At 34.4% G+C, this 22395-nt stretch overlaps 1 protein-coding gene across 18 annotated transcripts in view; it reads left to right on the top strand.

Moving 5' to 3' along the window:
- The window catches only part of DLG1 (discs large MAGUK scaffold protein 1), a gene marked incomplete at both ends in the record, with an annotated part of 254956 nt that overhangs the window by 81583 nt on the left and 150978 nt on the right, over window positions 1-22395 (top strand). For 4 of the 18 annotated variants that reach the window (XM_080695608.1, XM_080695607.1, XM_080695606.1 and 1 more), the window contains one exon: window positions 2398-2631. The exons of the other annotated variants lie outside the window; for them this stretch is intronic. In XM_080695608.1, coding sequence (XP_080551734.1) covers window positions 2398-2631 — 234 coding nt within the window. Of the gene's footprint in view, window positions 1-2397; window positions 2632-22395 lie in introns of those variants that run through there. 18 annotated transcript variants of the gene reach the window in all.

Here is a 22395-nt window from a genome sequence, read left to right as displayed (position 1 = left end):
TTGTAATCCCAGTACTTGGTAGGCTCATACAGGAGGATCACATGTTCTCAGCCAGCCTCAGCTACCAGTGAGGTCCTCCACAAAAATTAGTGAGACCCTATTTCAAAATATAGGCTGAAAATAGGCCTGTGGATGTAGCTGAGGTCAAATACCTCTGGGTTCAACCCAAAAAACAGTGAATCGAGGCATGTAATTTGGAGCTAAACGAATGCTACAGTTCTTAAATAAACCACACTAATCAGTTCTTCATTAACTAACTGATGCACAGTAAAACTTTATTTTTTTGTATTGGGGATTGAGCCCTGGGATAATCTACCTCTGAGTTATACCTAGAGATCTTTTATTTTATTTTGGAACAGAGTCATGCTAAGTTGCTGAAGCTGGCCTCTAACCTGCAATTATCCTGTCTCAGCCTCCCAACTAGTTACTGAGATTATAGGCATGCACCACCACATCTAGCTCCATAGTAAAACTTTAATTTTTTTCATGAGATTTTATTTTCCTTTAGAGAAAATTTTTAGTTCTGTGTTGTTTTCCTCTATTCACACACTTACAGTTGGATAGAATCAATTTGTCTAGGGCCACAAATTGCCATCATAGTCCTGCAGAAGAAACAAGTTTCTGGTATAATCTCTGTCACCAAACATCTTACCCACAGGAGTTCTACATGGCTCTGAACCATAGGACATATGACAGTATCTTAGAGAAGGAATCATAGAGAACGTTGTTTGCTGAGATGGATTTTCAACAGACCTCAAGGTTGCAGTTTGTAGTACTGTGCTGGTGTAACCACATAGATATGAAAGATTTTGTTAGTCCACACAGGAAAATGCATCCATGGCTGAGGTTGGGGCTTATGCTCATACAAGCTTAAAAGTTGAGTTACTTGAGTATTAGTAAATCATCAGCATTTTATTTTTATATAAAATAACCATACATTAGCATATGTACTAATATAGCATGATATTAAGAGGACAGGTATAGGAATATTGTTCTCCAATAGGAGGGTGCTTAAGAGTCACTTAGGGAGCTTTTCATGTAGTATACAAGACCATTCTGAGGTTAAATATGCTATTAAACACAGACCTATGTATTCATTGTTAGAAAACATCTGTTTAGCAATCAAACTATTATTTTGTGAATCACTATTTTTAACAGTATTGGATAAAACATGTTTTACCAGTTATAAAGCAAAAACAATTATCAGTTTTAATTCTTTTACGAACTCATAGCCTTATAATATTAATGATTATTCTAGAGGAATCATACTAGAAATTGCTTCATGAAAGTTACAGAAGCCATATGTTGACTTTGCTCATCTGTTTCTGTCTCCAGACTCTTATCAAAATATAGAAATCATTATATTAACATCGGGTGTGGTGACACACGCTTGTAATCCCAGTACTTGGGAGGTTGAGACAGGAGGATCAAAGGTTCACAGCCAGCTTCACCTACTTCATGAGGCCCTCTGAAACTTAGCGAGACCTTGTTTCAAAATAAAGAATTTCTTTTTAAGGGGGTATAGTTTGGAGGTAGAATTCCTCTGGGTTCCATCCTCCAGTACTACAAAAAAGAAAGAAAGAAAGAAAGAAAGAAAGAAAGAAAGAAAGAAAGAAAGAAAGAAAGAAAGAAAGAAAGAAAGAAAGAAAGAAAGAAATCATTGCATTACATAAAATGATTGTGCTAAATTACAAATAAGATTTCTCCTTATTATTAGATCTTTAGAGTTTTAACACAGAATCTTTAAACAACTTAAAATCAGTGCTAAATAAGATCCTGGTATTAGAATTTGTATGTGGATAACAAAGGTTATTTAGTGAAATTATTTTAACAGAACTATTTGCAGAAAGAGTCATCTTGTATTTTTAATTCAGTTCATATATATAATTTATGTAAGCAGTGAAGATGCCATTGGGTTTTATTACAGACTGTGATTGAAACTTAGTAATCCAGGGCTTCTCCACCCAGTGCATTAAATCAGACAGCCCCAAAGGGTCTTGGTAGCCCAGTGTTTATAACATCCTCCTTTACCTGCTAATCGACCTCACTTCCTGGATTTCAGTCCGTCTAGTTATCAGCTAACAAAAGAACAGCTTTTGGTTCCTGCAGACGCTGGTGAAAAAAATAATCACGAGAAAGAAATCCACCTTATGTCGTCTTTTTTGTCTGCAAAAATAAACTCAGCCATCATACAGCTAACAGGTACAGAGAGAAGATGCAAGCTTTTTTAAAGGAAGAAACTACAGAGAAAATGAGCATCGTTTTTCAAGGTTTTTATTTTCCCTGATCTACAAGTGATGCTGCTGTAATTCTAGCTGCAGTTTTTACCGATCATTCACCACTCAGCAGCTGGTAGAGAAGTAAGACTGCTTGGCAACCACCTGCAGGGCTGCAGAGATGAATTACATTTTCGGAAACAACACACTTCTGTACGCTCGAGCCAGTCGAGGAGGCAATACTAGCTCTAGCCATGGCTCAGTAGGCCCAAAGCAGAAACACTGGACAAAAAAGGGCTCGTCAGATGAACTGCAAGCTGAGCCAGAACCTTCACGCTGGCAGCAGATAGTTGCATTTTTCACTCGAAGACACAGCTTTATTGACTGCATCTCGGTAGCCACCAGCTCCACCCAGGTAACATCCCACTTGTTGAAATTATTTTCAATATATTTCTGTTCATATTTGCTTTACAGAGTGTCTTAGTACAGATTTCTTATTAAAAATAGTCTCATGCACTGAAATATTGATGCGTAGAAATGTATATTTTCAATTCATTTATTTAAGTCTTTATCACAAAGGGGAACCAAACATATTTACCCTTATGCTCTTATGTAATGCCAAACAAAACAATCTCAGATTCTATTGAATGAGTTTTCTAGAAATACAAAGCCATTAACAATAAAATGAATAATGCTTATGTCCTTATTTTAAAACTGTATTAATTAAATGTTATAGAATATGTTTGAATAAAGAATATACATATTTGTTTAGGTTTCGTATGTTATTATATAGCCTTAAGGAGGTTATTATAGTAAAGGAATGAGATCATTTGAAATATTTTAATTTTACTGTTTTCATTATAGATAAAATTTTATATAGTTGAATATTGTATATATTTATATCTTTAATTGAGCTATTCAGTAGATTTAATGAATTATTCTATTTCTATAAGTATGCCTTATCTAGGGCTTAATTTGAAATCAGTAACCTTCTACAATTATATGATTATGAGAACATTTTTCACATATTCAGATCACAGAGATAAACACTAAAAGTCTTCCAAATTTTAAAAAAGAAATAACATAACTTCTTTTGAGGAAATAAGTGGTTGAGTATAGGAGAAAGTATATAAAATAAATTAATAATTATTTGTATAAAATATGTAATGTTTGATATAAGGTTGAAGTGAGGGAAATAGTAATTTTTTTTAATATTCTTAAAAGACATTTCAACTTTAGTAAAATAAAAGGGATAAGAAATAGAAGAAATAGTCTCATGTAAAAATAAGTTGAAATGCTTTTGTCCTTTGACATTAATAGTATTTAAAAATAATATTTAAATTAACAAAATGTATACAGATACTTAAATATTCCTTAGGGCTCTAAAAAATAATCTCCCTTAAAGCCATTCTTAAAAAATAATAATTAGAAACAGGAAAATAAACATGAGCAAGTAACTGTCACCGTTTATTGGTTTGGGTTATTAGAATTATAATAATTTTTATTTTAAAATAATGTAAACTTTTATGTAACAAATTATACTTATTTTCTATATGTTGAGAAAAGGGTAATTTACTGAGATTTGTTTTATATGTAGGCTTTGAGGTTCCTTATAATCAAAACTTGAGGCAATGATTAATTTCTCTTAAATACTGCCCAAAGAATTTTTTAACTACCTCAATTTGAATTATAATAAAATATATCAAAGAAATGCAAAGAAAAGACTAAGGGCTGTGTTATTATTTGCTGTAGATTAATGTTAAGTGATTTCCATAATCAATTAGAAATATTTAAAAATCTTTATATGTGTGTACATACATATAGTTTATGTATATGCACAGATACATGCTACTATTGACATATCTGTAATTCATGAAAAGACAAGAGAAATAGTTCACATATAAAACTAAAATAGAATTATATTAGGAGTTGGAGCAAAATGTTGCTATTCTGTTGCACTAAAATAGAGTTATGACCTCTGTTAAACCACTTTAAATCTTATCCCTTGCCCCTAATTTGGTTCAGGTCATTTCTATACTGATAAATGAGTTAGTTTTCATTTCTTTCAGGCTTTTCTCCTGGTGTTCTGCCTTTTTTATTACTTTTGATTTCATCTCTAGGGGTATAGACATTAGGTTAGAGGTTTTAGCTCCTGTTTTACTCCTTCTCTGCAGTACTGTTTGTTTGTTTGTTTGTTTGTTTGTTTGTGGTACTGGGGTTCCTGGAAGCCCTTCTACCTCCAGGCTACACTCCCAGACCTATTTTATATTTTTTTATTTGGAAACAGGGTCTCTTAAGCCATTGAGGCTGACTTCGAACCAGTGCGATCCTCATGTCTCCGCCTCCCAAGCGTGGGGATTACAAGCATGTGCCACCACGCCTGGCTTATATGTTTTTTTAATTGAAGAGTTGGATAGCTTATATATCCAAGTCTTTTGTTATAACTCATTGGAGTTCATTTTATAGTATAAAATAAGAGACCAGTAAAGAACTTTATACATATTTGCATCTTATTTGATGTTGGAATGCATTTTTCTAGTTCACTTACTTACTTATGGCTGACAATTTTATTTTGTAACATCAGGAATTTGTGCATTATTAGAAACAAAGTAGATTAGTGAAATTTTATAATTTATGTTCTGTATATCTATGGCTAATAATGTGATGTTTTGTCATGGTGATTGATTATTAGGTGATTTTTTATTTTGGTGTTTCCAGAAATGCTCTTTTCATATATTTAATAGTAAGATTAAGGTTTTTTGGTTGTGGTACTGGGAGTTGGACTCAGGGACATTCTACTTCTAAGCTATACCCCCAGCCTTTTATTTATTTTTCATTTTGAAACACAGTTTTGCTAGGATTAGAGTCTCTCTATGTTGCTGAGGCCATCCTCAATCCTCCTGTCCCAACCTACCAGGTGCTAGGATTATGGAGTATACCACCACACGTACCTGGCAGATTGACTTTTTTTTGTGTGTGTGGTGGTGCTGGTGGTGGTGGTACTGGGGATTGAACTCTGGAGCATTCTGCTCTGAGCTGCACACTCTCAGCCCTGTTTTAGTTTTTACTTTGAAACAGTCTCATCAAGTTGTTGAGTATGGCCTTGAAACTGTGATCCTATCTCAGCCTCCTAAGCACTTAATTCCTTTTTACTAAGCTCCTCGATACTTTTAGCTGATTGGAAAGCTGGTAGTAAATCAAATTTTATTAGTATGTAAATCATCACTCTGGTTTACTCTCCCCCTCAAAAAAAATTTGCTATAAGTAAAAGGAAAATTTACTTTACAAATTCAAATTAATCTAAATTGCTTATCTAGTGGAGGTATTCATGTTCATAACTAAGTTTATGTTCCAGATTCTACTTAATATCTGAAACTTAATAAGAAGTCATTAAAATTTTTTGAATGATAAAGAAAACGAGTGGTTATAAACTCCAGCAAGATCCCCAGTTTCTTGTTGGTATTCAATAAATGTTTTAGAATTAATTAATTTTTGTTTGAATCACCTCAGATGTAACCCCTTGACCTTCTAAAACATGGCGCTTAATCTAACACCTCCTGTGAACCTGTATTTATTGCATCAGCCCACTTTTCTCACCAAGTACCTTTTGCTCTGCATGGCAGCCCATCCCTTCCTCCTCCCCTTTTCCCACCTCCATTCTTTGTATTATCTTCAACTCCATAAATCCCTCATGCACATGATTTTGTCACCCCTTGAAACCCTCACTAAATAGTGATACCCATGTAGCTTACAAACTCTCCAGTTTTTATAATTTGGCTTTATCTCAAAAGTTTACATTTTGAATGGGGGAAGGTTAAAGATGCTAAATTAAGATGAGTTTCTTCTGAATTGGTTTACTTTGGTATAAATTTTCTGTTTTGTGCTGCATACTACTTACGTCTTTAATTTTGAGTAGTTTTTATATTCAGCAAAATTTTAAAGAACTACAACTCTCTAGGTACAGTGGCACTTGCCTATATAGTCCCAGTGCTTGGCAGACTGAGTCAGTAGGATCACAGCTTTAAGGCCAGCCTTAACAACTTAGCGAGACCCTGTTTCAAAATAAAAAGTATTAAGGAGTGGAGCCCAGAGGTAAAGGTATCCTTGGATTTAATCTCCAGTACAAAAAAAATAAAAATAAAGAAGTCCAGCTCAGTGCTTTTAGACTTTTTTCTTGATTAGTTTATGGTGAAAATTTAATCTTGATATCAGTGTTTATTAAGGATAGTAGCAGTCATATAAACTTTATTAGCTGTGAAGTGTTAGGTCACTTTGAATGTTCATTTAGTTATTATTTATGTATTTTGGACTGCTTAAAAATCTCTAACATGAATCATTATAAATATTCAAAAAGGTTTCCTGAAATAATTGACATGCCAAATTGAGCTGAAAGCAGCAAAGTTGTATGCTTAAGAATGAATGGATCAGATGTGATGACTTGTCAGAATTGAAGTAGAATGATAAAATTCTCCTGAGAGTAAATATGCGTCACATGAATTGAGTAATCTGCTTTGAGGAAAATCTGTCTTAAAAATAGAAAAACATAGCCAGGCATGGTGGCGCACATTTGCAATCCCAGCATTTGGGAGGCTGGGACAGGAGGATTGAGGTTCAAGGACAGCCTGGTTACTTAGGCCCTTTGCAACTCAGTGAGACCCTGTTTCAAAATAAAGAATAAAGAATAAAAAATAGGTCTGGGACTGTAGCTCAGAGGTAGAATTCCCCCTGGGTTCTATTTCCAGTACCAACAAAACAAAGAAACAGAATAGGAAAACACTGTTTAAGTATCCTTGTGGAAAATACTAATTTATATAAATAAGATACTATTTATTTTAAACCAGTACGTTCTGAATTATAAAGCACTTTGTTTTAAAGTTGTGTATTGGATATATTATCCCTCAAAATGGAGATGATTGTAGTTTCTACTAAATAATATATATATATTTATATAATAATATATATATATTTATATAATATATATATTTATATAATATATATATTTATATAATATAATATATATTATATATTATATAATATTATATATTATATTATATAATATATAATATTATATATTATATAATATATAATATAATATTATATAAATATATAATATTATATATATTATATTATATAATATATAATATTATATTATATAATATTATATATATTATATATTATATAATATAATATATATTTATATAATAATATATATATATTTCTACTAAATAATATATATATCACTTATATATATATATAAGTGATACTTATATATATACTTATATAAGTGATACTTATATATATATATATATATATATATATATATATATATATATATATATATATATATATATATATATATAACATACTTAGAAAAGTACCTGACACAGAAATGATGCATTAGAGGTAGGTGCTGCTGTTATCAATGTTTTATTTTACATTGCTTCTGATGGTCTGTGGACAAATTCAAATCTGGGTAATTAGGAATTAAAGCACTGAGGGTAGCATAGTACATTTAGATATTGAGCAAATACTGTTGACTGAGTTCACTATTAGTGCAAGTCATCTACTCTTTAAAGAACCACAGATCTCAACAACTTTAAAATGTAGTATTTAAAGGATTGATTCAAAGAGCCTCACAAATTCTTAGTGAAATCCAGTTCCCTGAATTTGCTCGTTACCCTCCAAGTACTCTATTCTGCAAATTGCTGAAAACCATTCACAGATAACTGAATTTAACTGGTTGTCCACTTCTTACCAAGCTCCCCCAAACATATCATTAGAACTAATTGTTGATTTATATCCATTTCAGCCTCAATCACCACAAATAGTTCAAACTTCCCAAACCCCTCTTGCTCATGTCTTTATCCTTGTATGACTCTGGCATGGTCCTAATCTATTTCGAACTTCCTTTTGTTTCTAACAACCCAAACCTGATCACTGCCTTTTGAAACTCCCTTTTTGTCATACATAGAATTTCCTTCATGCACAGCCTCTTTTGTGAATGTTCATCTCAACTTTTCCTCCAGTGGAAACATGTCATTCCCCTGAGAATACTGTTTTGTCATGTTTTGTTTTTTAAAATCCTCATAAAAAGTGGAATTTTTTATGTCATACCCCGTGTTCATAGGACATACAGGTACACTTTAATGACTCTTTGTGATTATTTTATTAATGACTATACATTCTCATCTATTTTTTTAATTTAGATGTTCTCAGCCAGAATTTTCTTTCCATCTTTTTCTATTCATCTCTCTCACTCACTTTTACTTACTGATTATTTCAACACCTGGTTTACTATATTTTTCTTCGCCCACTATTCCTGTAATCATTTTTAGTGGGTGGTTTTTTTTTTTTTTTTTTTTTTTTTTTTTTTTTTTTTTTTTTTTTTTTTTTTTAGTATTACTATACATGATCCATCAAAAATCTTGACCTCTCTAGTCTTTGAGATCTTCATCCCTAGGAAACTTATTTTGTCTTTCACTTGGGTAATCTGTTATATTCAACTTTTTAATACCGGAGACTATACTATTTAAATAATTGGTTGCATGCACTTCTGACTACCATTTTTTCCTTTCAGTTCACTTTTTTGCAGTACTGGGAATGGAACCCATGGACATTCTTCCTCCAAGCTACACCCCCAGCTCTATTTTTATTCTTTCTTTTGAAACATGGTCTTACTGAATTGCAAAGGGCGTCACTACGTAACTATCTACCTGCCTTACAAAATCCCAATTCTCTTGCCCTCTGCCACTTCATTGGTAAGATCTGAGTTTCTTCATTAATTTCAGCTTTGCCTTCTCCATTACTAGCTCCCAGACTTCACATTAAACTTTGAGTGTCTAGTTCCTGGCCCTCATTCTCAATTGATAATCTTGGTGTGTGCCACCCTGCTAAAATACATGAACCCTTTGTGTTCCTAAAGCTCATTCTTCACTTCTGTACTAGATCTTGGTTCCTGAAATTCTCTCCTCTTTTCACTGTGTCATCTGTCTTTTCCTCTATATTGAATAATTCCTGTCAGTATACATATTTGCTACAATACAACCAATCAAAAAGCCTCCTTACATGAGTACAAATTATAAAATCCAATAATCAGTTCTCAATCTTCATCTTACTTGATGCCACAACAGATGTCAACACAGTCTATTACTAATTCCTTTAAATTTTTTTCTCCCCTTTTACTCTTGGATCTGCCCTTCTGACATTCTTCCAATTTCAGTTTTCTCTGCAATAGCCTCCTTTTTCTTACCACTAAATGTTGAAGTGCCTCAGGGCTCACTTCGTCTTGAACTTGTCTCTTACACTCATGGTTCAGGTGATTTCATCATCGACTCCTGTGCCTTTACATCAATATTTCTGTCTTTGGCTTAGCTAATCTCTGTACACTAGACTTGTATATCTAACTTTATATTCTGTATCTCTTGGTTAAGCATATGAAAGTTAACACATTACAATGTTTTTTTTCTTCTTTTGGTGCTGGATGTTGATGGAGCCTTGCACATGTGAATCACATACCACTGAGCTACATCCCAGCCCCAAAGACTAAAAATTAGACTTTCTAATTTTATTGCCTTATCATCTTCTTTCATTCCCTGAAATTATGAAGGCAACCCCTTAGAATCATCTTCTTTTCCTTTTGCTTCACATTCACTCCCATTAAAAAACATCCAAAATCCTATTGGCTTTATGTTTAGAACATAGTTATGGTCTTACCACCTCTCAACACTTATGCAGCTACTAATTCAATTAATGTGCTCCCTGAACTGTATCAGTAGATCTCTAATTGCTTTCCTGTTACCTTCTAGCTAACAAACATCATTTTCCTTTTTTACTATTTTAAATGTTTGTTCATAGTGCTTAATACTATCTTGTTTCTTATAATTTTTATCTGTTTTCTTCACTAGATTGTCAGCTCCATGTGGGTGGAGTTTTTCTGTTATGTTTATTGCTAGTCTCCCAGCTTCTATAACAGTGGCAGCACATTAACAGAAACTGTGATGAACGAGTACAGAAATAGGGACAGACCAACTTGTGCTATGGAGAGCCAGGGCAGGTATGTTTATCTTAGTTATTCCTTAGACCTTCTGTGAAGCTACTCTAGTGTTATACAGACCTTCTAGCTGATTATTCTTTTCTTATTTACCTCTCTGAGGAGAAAAACACACAAGGAGTTAGGTCAGAGAGAAACTTCAATTTTCTTACAACTAGGATGACTATAATTCATAGGTAAAACTTTTTGATGGAAAAAGGAAATGGTTAACAATTAAAATGGGACAAGAGACATAAATACAGACTTCCCAGACAAACAGAGGCATGTGGTAACGATTTGTATTCATTTATCTTCTGACTCTTTCCACCTGGCAGTAGGTCAGAACCTTATCACCAGTCCATCTCCATCATGGACTATCCTAGAGTGATGTAACCTTTTGTTTTTTATACATTTGATCTTATGCTTAATTATTCGTTATGTTTTGAAGTGATATATTTTTCTTGATCTCTAAGAAGATGCTTATATTTAGTAGAATAGTCCCTTTGTATTAAACTTTAATATATAGAGAGTAGGTAGGAAGTCTTAAACTATTTTGGAAATGTTGACTTTGATAGTAGTATAATTTCAAAGAGAAAGGGTAGAAATAGCTCTTGTTTTACTGATTGTGAGATGGTGACTCTTGACAGAGACTATTTATTTATTTATTTATTTGGTTGTACTGGGGGTGGAACCCAGAGGCTTTCTACCTCCGGGCTATACTCCCAGACCTATTTTATATTTTATTTGGAAACAGGGTCTCACTAAGTTGCTGAGAGCCTCACTAAGTAGCTGAGGCTGGCTTCGAACCTGTGTGATCCTCCTGTCTCAGCCTCCCAAGCGCGGGGATTACAAGCGTGCGCCACCATGCCTAGCTCATTTATTTCTTAATCTCCCACTCAAAGGGCTATTGACTTTGTAAGATTAGTATCATGACTCTGATTTGGAAATTGTTCCCCTTTCACTTGAAGAATATTGTAGAACATATGTGTTGTATCTCTGTTACTCTTAAATTTTTGTAGGGCATCTATATGTATTTTTAAAATGTTCCTAAAAGAAATTTAAGAACCAGTCATTTGTACAATAAGACATTTTAGAAAAACAGAGATGAAGATCAAACAAAATGTAATTGTTTGCAATGGTTATATATACTTTTACATAATTCAGAACTACTAAGTAGTTCTGACCATACTTTTTAGTAATTGCACTCATTATATACTCAAGTGAATTGAAAACTTAGATTCATGTAAAAACCAAATGGATTTTTTTTTTTTTTTTGGTGGTACTAGGGGTGGAACCCAGAGGCTTTTTTACCTCCAGGCTATACTCCCAGACCTCTTTTTAAAATATTTTTTTTGGAAACAGGGTCTCACTAAGTTGCTGAAAGCCTCACTAAGTAGCTAAGGCTGGCTTGGAACCGGTGTGATCCTCCTGTCTCAGCCTCCCAAGTGCGGGGATTACAAGCATGCGCCACCACGCCCGGCTACATGGATGTTTATGAGCATCTTTGTAATTGTCAAAACCTAGACTCAATCATGATGTTCTTCAGTAGGTAAATGATAAAAGAAAGGGCACTTTAGACAGTGGAATGTTTATGAGCGCTAAAAAGAATGCTCTTAAGCCACAAAAAACATGGAGGAATATTAAATGCATATTACTAAGTGAAGAAGGCCAATTTTGGCTACATACTATATGGTTTGGATTTTATAACATTCTAGAAAAGGCAAAACTATGAAAACAGTAAAAGAGCAGTGGTTGCCAGGATTCAAGGGGAGGGAGAAATGAATAGGGAGAGCACATAGGGGAGGGAGGGAGGGAGGGAGGGAAGAGAGAGAGAGAGAGAGAGAGAGAGAGAGAGAGAGAGAGAGAGAGAGAGAGAGAGAGAGTGTGTGTGTGTGTGTGTGTGTGTGTGTGTGTGTGTGTGTGTGTTACTGGAGATGGAACCCAGGGACATTCTACCTCCCCAGCTATATATTTTTTTATTTTGAAACAAGGTCTCACTCAGTTGAGACTGTACATGAACCTGCAATCCTCCTGTCTCAGCCTCCCAAGTATACTGGAATTACAAGCGTGTGCCCACCACACCCAGCAGCACATAGGATTTTTAGGGTACTGAAACTGTGTATGATTCTATAATCTATAGTGGTGGATACTGGCATACACATGTTGAAAAACCATAGATATCCCAGTAGCAAGATTAAATCCGATTATAAACTACGGAGTTTGGGATGATAATGATATGTCAGTATAGTTTCATCATAATATCCCACTCTGATACAGGGATATGAGTAAGCTCTGGGGGGGGGGTGGAAACTTGCTATATACTTGCCACTCAGTTTTACTTTGAACTTAAATCTGTTCTAAAAAATAACCTCTATAATTTTGCCTTTTCCAAAATGTCATAAAGTAGCCAGGCGTGGTGGCATTTGGGAGGCTGAGACAGGATCACGGTTTGTGGACAGCCTCAGCTACTTAGTGAGGCCTTTTGCAACTCAGTAAGACTCTGTTTCAAAATAAAAGAATAAAAAATAGGGCTGGGGTGTAGCTTGGAGGTATAACAGAAAAAAAAATCATACTCTATGTAGCCTTTTCACTAAGTAATATGCAATTAACATTCCTTTGTGGCTTGGTAACTTTTTTTTTTTTTTTGGTGGTACTGGGGTTCCTGGAAGCCCTTCTTCCTCCGGGCTACACTCACAGACCTATTTTATATTTTTTGAAACAGGGTCTCTTACACCAGCGCGGCTGGCTTCGAACCTGCGCGATCCTCCTGTCTCCGCCTCCCAAGCGCGGGGATTACAAGCGTGGGCCACCACGCCCGGCTTGGTAACTTATTTTTAAAAAAATAGAAATTTAGTATCTTAATTTAGGTTTGATTGGCTTAGTTTGAAGAGCTGAATGAAATTTGTTAAATAAATTTTATTTGAAAGAAAATACTTTTTTATCTTTGGAGCTTCTGTATATTGTTTTGTTAGATGGCCCTTCTGTTAAGAGCAAATAGGCAAAAAGAAAGTTTATATCTTGCAGTTGTGAGATTAAACTCTGACTAGGAATGCAAATATTATCTGCACTGAGATTTGGTTAGTATTAAATGAGATGATATAGCCAGATGTGCTGGTACATGCTTGTAATCCCAGTACTTGGGAAGCTGAGACCAGGGGATTGCAGATTCACAGTCAGCCTCAAGAATTTAGGCCCTCCACAGCTTTGTGGGATCCTGTTTCAAAATAAAAGAATAAAATAGGACCAAGGGTATAGTTCAGCGGTACAGTGCCCCTTGGGTTCAATCCCCAGTAAAACACACACTTACGAGTGTACAATACATATAGAACACTTAAGTCAACATCATTGTGGTCATAACCAGAACATAATCATGAGTACCACCTCCGTCATTGGTTGCACAACTTAGCAAGACTGGAAGCAACTTAGACCCTGTTTAAAACAAAAAAAAGTAAAATGGCTGGGTGAATAGCATGGCCATAGAATGCCCATTTGCTCAATCCCTATCCCAAATTATTATGCCATGGTTAGAGGATTGCTAGCCTTAAGGCTCAGCCAAACCAGGGATGGGTACACATTTCAGTAATCCCAGTACTTGGGAGACTGAGACAGAAGGGTCTGGTAAGAATCAGGTTAAAAGTTAGGTATGGTGGCTGTGCATGCTTATAATCCTAGTACTTGGGAGACCGAGATAGGAGGATTGCTGGTTTGTGGCCAGGCTCGACTTTTTTGTGTGTGTGTGATGGTACTTGGGGAGTTGGACTAAGTTGTAGAGGGCCTCACTTAAACAGGGTCAGCTATTTAAATAAAGCCCTCCACAACTTAGACCCAGTTTCAAAAAAAAAAAAAAAAAAAAGAATTGAAAATAGGGATGGAGTTGTACCCCAGGTTCAATCCGCAGTACCACCTAAATAAATATATAAGTAAATATTATATTTAAAAGCATACTACAATTGGGAAGTTCACCTCTATTTGTTAATTATGTAACCATATTTTTAAATTCACGCACCACACAGTGCTAGCCAAGAAACCAGAACATTTTAACAGAGAAAATGTAGCATAAGGTATTAGACAGATATTGGAGAACTAAAAAGCCAAAATGGAAATATCAAAGTACAACAAAGATAATAAAAGCAAACACCTACCATCTAGGGAAACAAAGAATCCAGGTTGAGTTTAAGAGAACCTACAAGTTTGGGATAAAGCTACCATAGATTTTGAATTAAATTCCCAATGAAAATATTTACTATTTAATAGTTTTGAAAGAGTCAAAAGAATTTATGCAAATGTGCTTGACTAATCCATGTTTATTTTCAAAAAAGATATTAGGCAATGAGTTATTGTTGGATAGAGAACAATGTTCTCTATTCTTCAAACAACATTTGGGGTTGTCTTTACATTTTGCAACTTCTAAGGTTGTCAGGTGGTAAAATAATTTAAATGCCTGATTTAGTAGTAACTGCCCAAGTTATAAGAGCCTCTTAGCAATATTAGCTATGTATATAGCATGAAAAGGTTTAGGGGGAGGGATGAGTGTACACAGTCTGTTCCCTTATAGTTTTAGAGTACTGATGAAATTGATCTGTTTTGGCAATTCATCCAACATATGTATATTATTTAACTGTACATTATTCTAGACACTGAGCACATAGGAATGAACAGAACAGAAATCCTTGCTCTCATAAGAGCTTAAAGTAGGAGAAAAGAGAGGATAAGCATAATTAACTGAAATGTGTGATATTCTAGAGGAAAAGTAAGAGAATAAGAAATGTGTCTATCGAGGGTGGAAGGATGATAGAATGCCTTAGAATTCAACTTGAATGTGATATTTAGATAAAAAGATGAAGAAGTTACAGAGTAGAGTCATGTGGATATCAAGCTACAGCATTTCAAGTAGATGAATAAATAGCAAATAGAAAGGCTCTGAAATAGAAGCATGTAAAGAGTATTTGAAGAACAGCAAGTTGTCATTATGAATTAAACAGTAAGCAGAGGGAGAACAGAAGTCCACAGCTTTAGAAAGATCATAGGGGTCCAAATCATTTGGACTTGGAGAAGACTCAGTAGAATAGGGCAAATGTGATTACTAGGAAACATTAGGGGCATTCGTTCGACCTCCGAGCTACAGCCCCTGCCCTATTTTTTATTCTTTATTTTGAAACCGGGTCTCACCGAGTTGCAGAGGGCCTCACTAAGTAGCTGAGGCTAAACCGCGATCCTCCGGTCTCAGCCTCCCGAATGCTGGGATTACAAGCGTGCACCACCACGCCCGGCTTTATTTTTAAATATAACTAGTTGTATAGATGTTTGTTTTTGAGATAATTATGACATGGATGTCATCTGCACCTGGTTCAAATAATTATATCTTGGGGTTTTTTTTTAACTGTACAGTTTTTATTAACAGTATCTGTTTGCAGTGACATAGCAAAAGGGCATTTGAACCAAAAGAAATAAAATTTAAGCCATAAAAAAACACCTTTTTCTGTAGATACTGGTCCTCTGTTGAAAACAGTGATTCCCAAGCAGAATTTTTATAAAACTACTCTGCTGTATTTTATCCTTCTATAAATATTCAAAAGGGCTTGCATTTTTTCAGGGTTTCTCTTAATCTTAAATAGCTTTTTTTTTTACATTTAATCAGAGAAACATGCCTCATTGTAGCATAGTAGATCTTTAAACAAAGGACCAAAGAACTTAGATTAAGGATACACATCATGTCATATAAAAACAAAATAATTTCCTTGTTATCTAATATATTGACATAACATTTTGCTAGTTTAATTATTTCTTTTCCCTAATTTTTTAGACTTAATTAAATCTGTGTGTGTGTGTGTGTGTGTGTGTGTGTGTGTATTCTAAGCTCATTTCACTCTATCATGTAACATGTTAATATAAACTCTAAGCATTATTCGTTTCCAGTAGCGTGATTTCAGTTGCCTTCTTTGGAGTTTCGTCTTATGCAGTGAAAATTATTTTTGTTTTGTTTTGACAATGCTAGGATCAAATTTAGAGCCTTGCACAGGCTAGGCAAGTGTTCTATCACTAAGCTATACCCCCAGCCATTAAAAATCATTTTAATAAATAATTCAATGAGAAAACTTTTAAAAATATAGCCTGTAGCTCTTATGCCTTAATCTAACTGGGACATAAGAAATAATTTTCACTTGCCATTGTGGGTTTTATTATCTTGACTTGCTGTGAGTCACTGAGATATACCAGCTCTGCATTCTAAATCTATCTTGATTTCACTGTTTATGTCCATTTTTACCATTAATGATCATTCAGCTTAAGCCACCAATCCCCTCTCAGCTGGGCTCATAATTGTCTCTTCTATCTCTTTTTGTCAGGATTCATTTGCACCTAATAAAAAGTAGGTTAGCTCTTTTAAGCAGGGATTTAAGAAAGGTAGTAAACTCAGTAAATATGCAATTATTGTTGAATTAATGGAAGCTAGGGTCATAAATGTGAATGTGCAGTACATGTTATACATATGACTATACGTAATAAGGCATCAGTCCACTTTTATGAAAATTCACAATTAAACATCAGTCCATAATTTTAAGACCTTAAGTTAGGTATAAAATAGAAAACTATGTAGAAAATTAGTAAGAATTTACTAAAATCATTTTAGACACTTTTCAGATGTCAATTTTAATGCTGGTTTTAAAATGATACCTTTATAAAACATATAGTCTATCCAGTAATTTTACAGAAATTTACAATTTTCTGCAGTCTTTCTTGAGACAGTGCTAATATTATAGCCTCTGTTGTCATAGAAACAAGTCTCTGAAGGCAGCCTCAGAAGCTAATGATTCCATGGTGTTGCTATGGATAGAAAGAACTGAGACTGTTGCTAGTCACATGGTCAAGATTTTTAAAATCAACAAAAACCTTTTTGGAGCTTATCTCATGGTACAAATAGATAACGATGATAGCATAATAGTCATTATTGTATAATTAAGAAGTAATTGTGTAAGACTTTTCAAATCTAAAATGCTATTCTGAATTTCTTTTTTTCTATACCAGTTACTGAATATTGATTACTGTATATTGGTAATTTTATACAATGGTTAATATATTATTGCCTTTATTATTTTATATATATTTATATTTGACATTTTCCAATTTAGAATCTTTTTATACAGCTCCCCACCATGTAACCATGTGTTTAATCCAGTATTCAAATTATCCTCTTAATTCTTAATTTTAACCTATTAAAATATTTTAATATCTGTGCTATTCATCAGTCTTCATTTGACTTTTATTTAAATCTTTAGAGCTATATTTTTGTTTCAAGTGAACTAAATGAATTATTTTGCTATACGGTAACTCTGTTATTGGAATTGTTTTTCATATGTGGCTTAGAAACTGTGTGTGTTGAAATGTCATTTGCTTTTGAAATATTTGCCTGGCTTAAAGGAAGAGACAGGGCCATATGTTCTTTTGCAAAGTGCTTAGTCAGTGCCCGATAGAGTCAAATGGGTTAAGATGCTGTAAGTTGTCTTAGGAATTTTTAAAAATACTATTCAGATCTTTATCTAAAGTAAGATAGATTCCAGAACAGCTTGGAGACAGAAGGTTACAGGGATTTTTAAATGTAAGATTAGAGGATTATAGTTTATCATAAAGGATTTGAGAGCAACTGCTATGGTGGATATATTCTGTGCTTGGCCTTGAAATTTGACATAAACATAGTTTTGGCTTATTTTTATGTCTAAGTTATAATTAGCTAATATCTATCGAATAATAGATTAGGACTGAAGACCATTACTAAGAAAATAATCTATTGAATTTGTGATATTTTCAGATATTTAAAAAGCAAACTTATTTTGGTGTTCTGACAAAAAGCAAAAGGCACAGGGAAACTTTTAGAGGTAAAGATGTGTTTATTACCTTCAATGTGGTCAGGGATACTCGTGTGCTTACCCATCAGATTTTATACATTAGATGCATGCGGGTTTTTAATGTAAAATTTACATTAATAAAGCTTTTTATTAAAAAATTGAAATTTTTTGGCACTGGTTATTGATTGAACTCAGAAGCATTCGCTCTCCAACCTACACCACCAGCCCAATTTTATTTCTTATTTGGAAACAGTTTCCTACTAGGTTGCTAAAAGCCTCACTAAGTTGCTGAGGCTGGCTTTGAACCTGCAAATCCTCCTGTCTCAGCCTCCCAAGCAGTGGGATTTCAAGCATGTGGGTTTACACCATGCCCGGCTTAAAATTTAATTTAAAATAAATAGACATTTATGATTTTGTTACTTTTTGACTACAGGCATTTATTAGAGTATCAGTTAATTTGAGTTTATCTGATGCTTAATGATTAGATTCAGGTTATGCATCTTTGATAGTAATATCACAGAAGTGGTGGCCTCTCATTATATCTTAACAGCTAGCATACGATTTCAGTTTGTCCCATTACTGACGATGTTAATTTTGATGACTTGACTTAAATAGTATATGCTATAGTTCTTCAAAGTAATAAATACTTTGAGGGGATATAGTCTTGTGTGAGTGTATCCCATTCAAATGATCATCCACTGGAATGAAGTAGAAGTTAGATTCAGCAAGAGCAGGAGGAACTTATAATTATGAAGGTTGCCAAATAGTAATTTTGTAATTCCACTATTTCTTCTATAATTTTTAGTTGACATTTTATTGTTAGAAAATGCTTTCTCCTCTCTTTATTTCTCATATATACATATTAGCAAATATATTTATATATTATGGACTCCTAGATTCCTGTTTTATTTACTGAGTGCAGTCCTACTGTCAATCATTTAGTCTCAGGTCACTACTCTCAATCCAGTGGCAGCCCTTCAAGCCAATATCTGGGTCCTTTGTTATACCCCATTATATTTTAGATACTTTATTTTCATTTTTAAATTTATTTTAAAAATTTTATATATTTATTATAGTCTCACATCATAATGTAAGTCATTTTGACAATGACACACATGCACATAGTACTTGATGCGCCCCACACCTCCTCATTTCCCTCCCTCCCAATACCGGGTACCCAGATTGTCAATGGTATACCCACATAAGATGTTAATATTCCCATTAATGAACCTCAGTCTTCCTTCTCCCCTACCCTTCCTCTCTGGCTCCCCTAAAGTTCTCCATTATCTGGAGTCCCTCTGATATCCTAAATATTCTCTATCTCATATATATTGGAGAAAATATATGCCCCTTCACTTTCTGTGCTTGGCTAATCTCAGTTAACATAATGTTCTCCAGGTCCTTCCATCTTGCAAGTGACATAATTGTTTTTCTTTTAATGCTGAGTAAAATTCCATTGGGTGTATTTTTTATAATTTTGTAATCCATATCTTGATGGACACCTAGGTTAATTTAATGGTTTGGCTATTATGAATTGTGCTGCTATGAACATGATACATATATTACTGTAGTTCTCTGATTTTAGCCCCTTTGTAAAGATAAACCCAGGAGTGGTATAGCTAGATCATATGGTCGAACTATTCCCAGTTTTCTAAAGAATCTCCATAGCAGCTTAACTAATCCACCAACAGTGTAAAAAAGTTCCTATTTCTCCACATTCTACCCAACATTTATTGTTATATGACTTCTTGATGATTGCCATTCTCTTTGGGGTGCGATGGAATCTCATTGTAGTTTTGATTTGCATCTCCCAGATTGCTAATAATGAATATTTTTTCATGTATCGGCCATTTGTATCTCTTCTTTTGTGAAGTGTCTATTCAATTCAGTTTCCCGTTTCTTGATTGGGTTGTTTGTTTGTTTGTTTGTTTGTTTGTTTTTCTAGTGTAAAGTCTTTTAGGTTCTTTGTATAATCTGGATATTAGCCCTCTATCAGAGGGATAGCCAGTAAAGATCCATTCTGAAAGCTTTCTCTTTAGTCCCTTGACAATTCTTTTGATAAGCAGAAACTTTTTAGTTTGATACCATTCCACTTTTTCTTGTTTTAATTTCCTGAGCTTTGGAGGTCTTGTTGAGGAAGTTACTACCTGTGCCTATATGTAGAAGTGTTGAATTTATACCCTCCTATAACTTCACAGTCTCTGGTATAACTTCCAAGTCTTTGATCCATCTTGAGTTGATTCCTATGCAGGGTGAGAGGTAAGGATTTAGTTCCATTTTTCCAGATAAGGCTGTCTTTTCTCCAGTTTATATATTTGGCTCCTATGTCAAAGATCAGTTGACTATAAGTATGTGGCTTTGTTTCTGTTTATCTTCTACTCTGTTTCATTGGTATGTGTGTGCCTGTTTTTGTACCAATACCGTAGCATTTTAATTACTATAGCTCTGTAGTATAATTTAAATAAGGAATTGTGATGTGCATAGTTCTTATTGCTGAGAATTGCTTTGGCTATATTCTAGGTCTTTTGTTCCTCCATATGAAATTTGTGACTGATATTTCTAGGATTATGAAGAACGACATTGGTGTTTTTTGTTTATGTGTGGGAGGGTGTACTGGAGATGGAACCAGGGCCATTCTAGCTTAGAGGTATACCACTAGCCCTATTTTTTATTCTTTATTTTGAAACAGGGTCTCACTAAGTTGCAAAGAGCCTCACTAAGTAGATGAGGCTATCCTCGAACCTTGATCCTCCTGTCTCAGCCTCCTGAATGCTGGGAATACAATTGTGCACCACCAAGTCCGGCTGACATTGGTATTTTGATAGGGATAGCATTGGTTCTGAAGATCACTTTTGGTAGAATGGCCATTTTGATGATATTTATTCAAGAGCAAGGGAGACCTTTCCATTTTCCAGGCCACCTTCAATTTTTTCTTTAGTGTTTTATAATTTTCATTGTAGAGTTGTTTTATTTCTTTGGTTAGGTTTTTTTCTTAGGTATTTTATTGGTTTTGAAGTTATTGTGAATGGAATTGTTTTCTATATTTCTTTCGACTTGAATTTATGGTTGGAAAATAGAAAACTACTGATATTTAGCTTGATTTTGCCCTACTATTTTGTTGAGTTGGTTAATCAGCTTCAATTATCTTTTGGTTGTGTTTTTTTTTTGGGGAGGGTATTCTAGATATAGAATCATGCCAAACAAAGATAATTCTTTTCTTATTTGAATTCCTTTGATATTCTCAATATATTCTCACAGACTATATTGAAAAGAAATGGTAGTAGTGGGCATTCTTGTCTTATTCCTGATTTTAGAGGGTATTCTTGCAGTTTTTCCCAATTCAATATAAAGTTGGCTTTGGGTTTATTTTATATTGCCTTACTGATGTTGAAATATGTTCCTTCTATTCCAATTTTCTGCAATGGTGTGTGTGTGTGTGTGTGTGTGTGTGTGTGTGTGTGTGTGTGTGTGTGTAGGGATGGAACCCAGGGGCATTCGATCTCCAAGCTATACCCCCTGCCCTATTTTTGAAACAGAGTCTCACTAAGTTACAGAGGGCTTCACTAAGTAGCTGAGGCTGTCCAAGAACTGCAATCCTCGGGTCTCAGCCTCACAAATGCTGGGATTAACAAGTGTGCGCCACCATGCCTGACTTGCAGCATTTTTTGTTTTGTTTTGTTTTGATTTTTTCTTGGTGCATTATATTCATATACCATATTGGGGTAAAAAACTTGTGTGGACATACATGTACACATCACTCATTTAGCCCCTGCCCAATTCCCACCCCATTCCTTAACCATCCCTCCTTCCCAAGCTTGGCATAGTGGTTGACTTCGATATGTTTTAGTACATTATGTGTTTTAGAGAATTTCCTTCTTGCCCCCTCCCATCTTCTCATATAAGTTGTCTTGTTTGCTCCTCTATAGGATTTCCTTTTTCATCTAGAGTTCCTCCTATGACCCATTTCTCCCTAACTCTCACATATTAGGGAAAGCATCTGATTTCTTATTTTTTGTGACTGACTAATCTCGCTTAGCATGTCCTTCAGTTCCATCCATTTTCTGAAAATGATGTAACTGAGTTTTTTTTAATGGCTGAGTAAAATTCCATTGTGTACATATCCCACAGTTTTGTAATCCATTCATCTGTTGATGGACATCTTGGCTGATTCCATAGTTTGGCTATGGTGAATTGTGCAGCTATGAACATAGATACACATGCATTAGTTTGGTAGTTTGGTTTCCTATCTTTTGGGTAGATACCCAGAAGTGGTATTGCTGGATCAAATGGTAGATTTGTTCCCATTCTT

The sequence above is a fragment of the Muscardinus avellanarius genome (genome assembly GCF_963383645.1).
Source record: "Muscardinus avellanarius genome assembly, chromosome: 5".
In the NCBI taxonomy this organism is placed as follows: domain Eukaryota; kingdom Metazoa; phylum Chordata; class Mammalia; order Rodentia; family Gliridae; genus Muscardinus; species Muscardinus avellanarius.
This window is presented reverse-complemented; position numbering and strand designations above follow the sequence as displayed.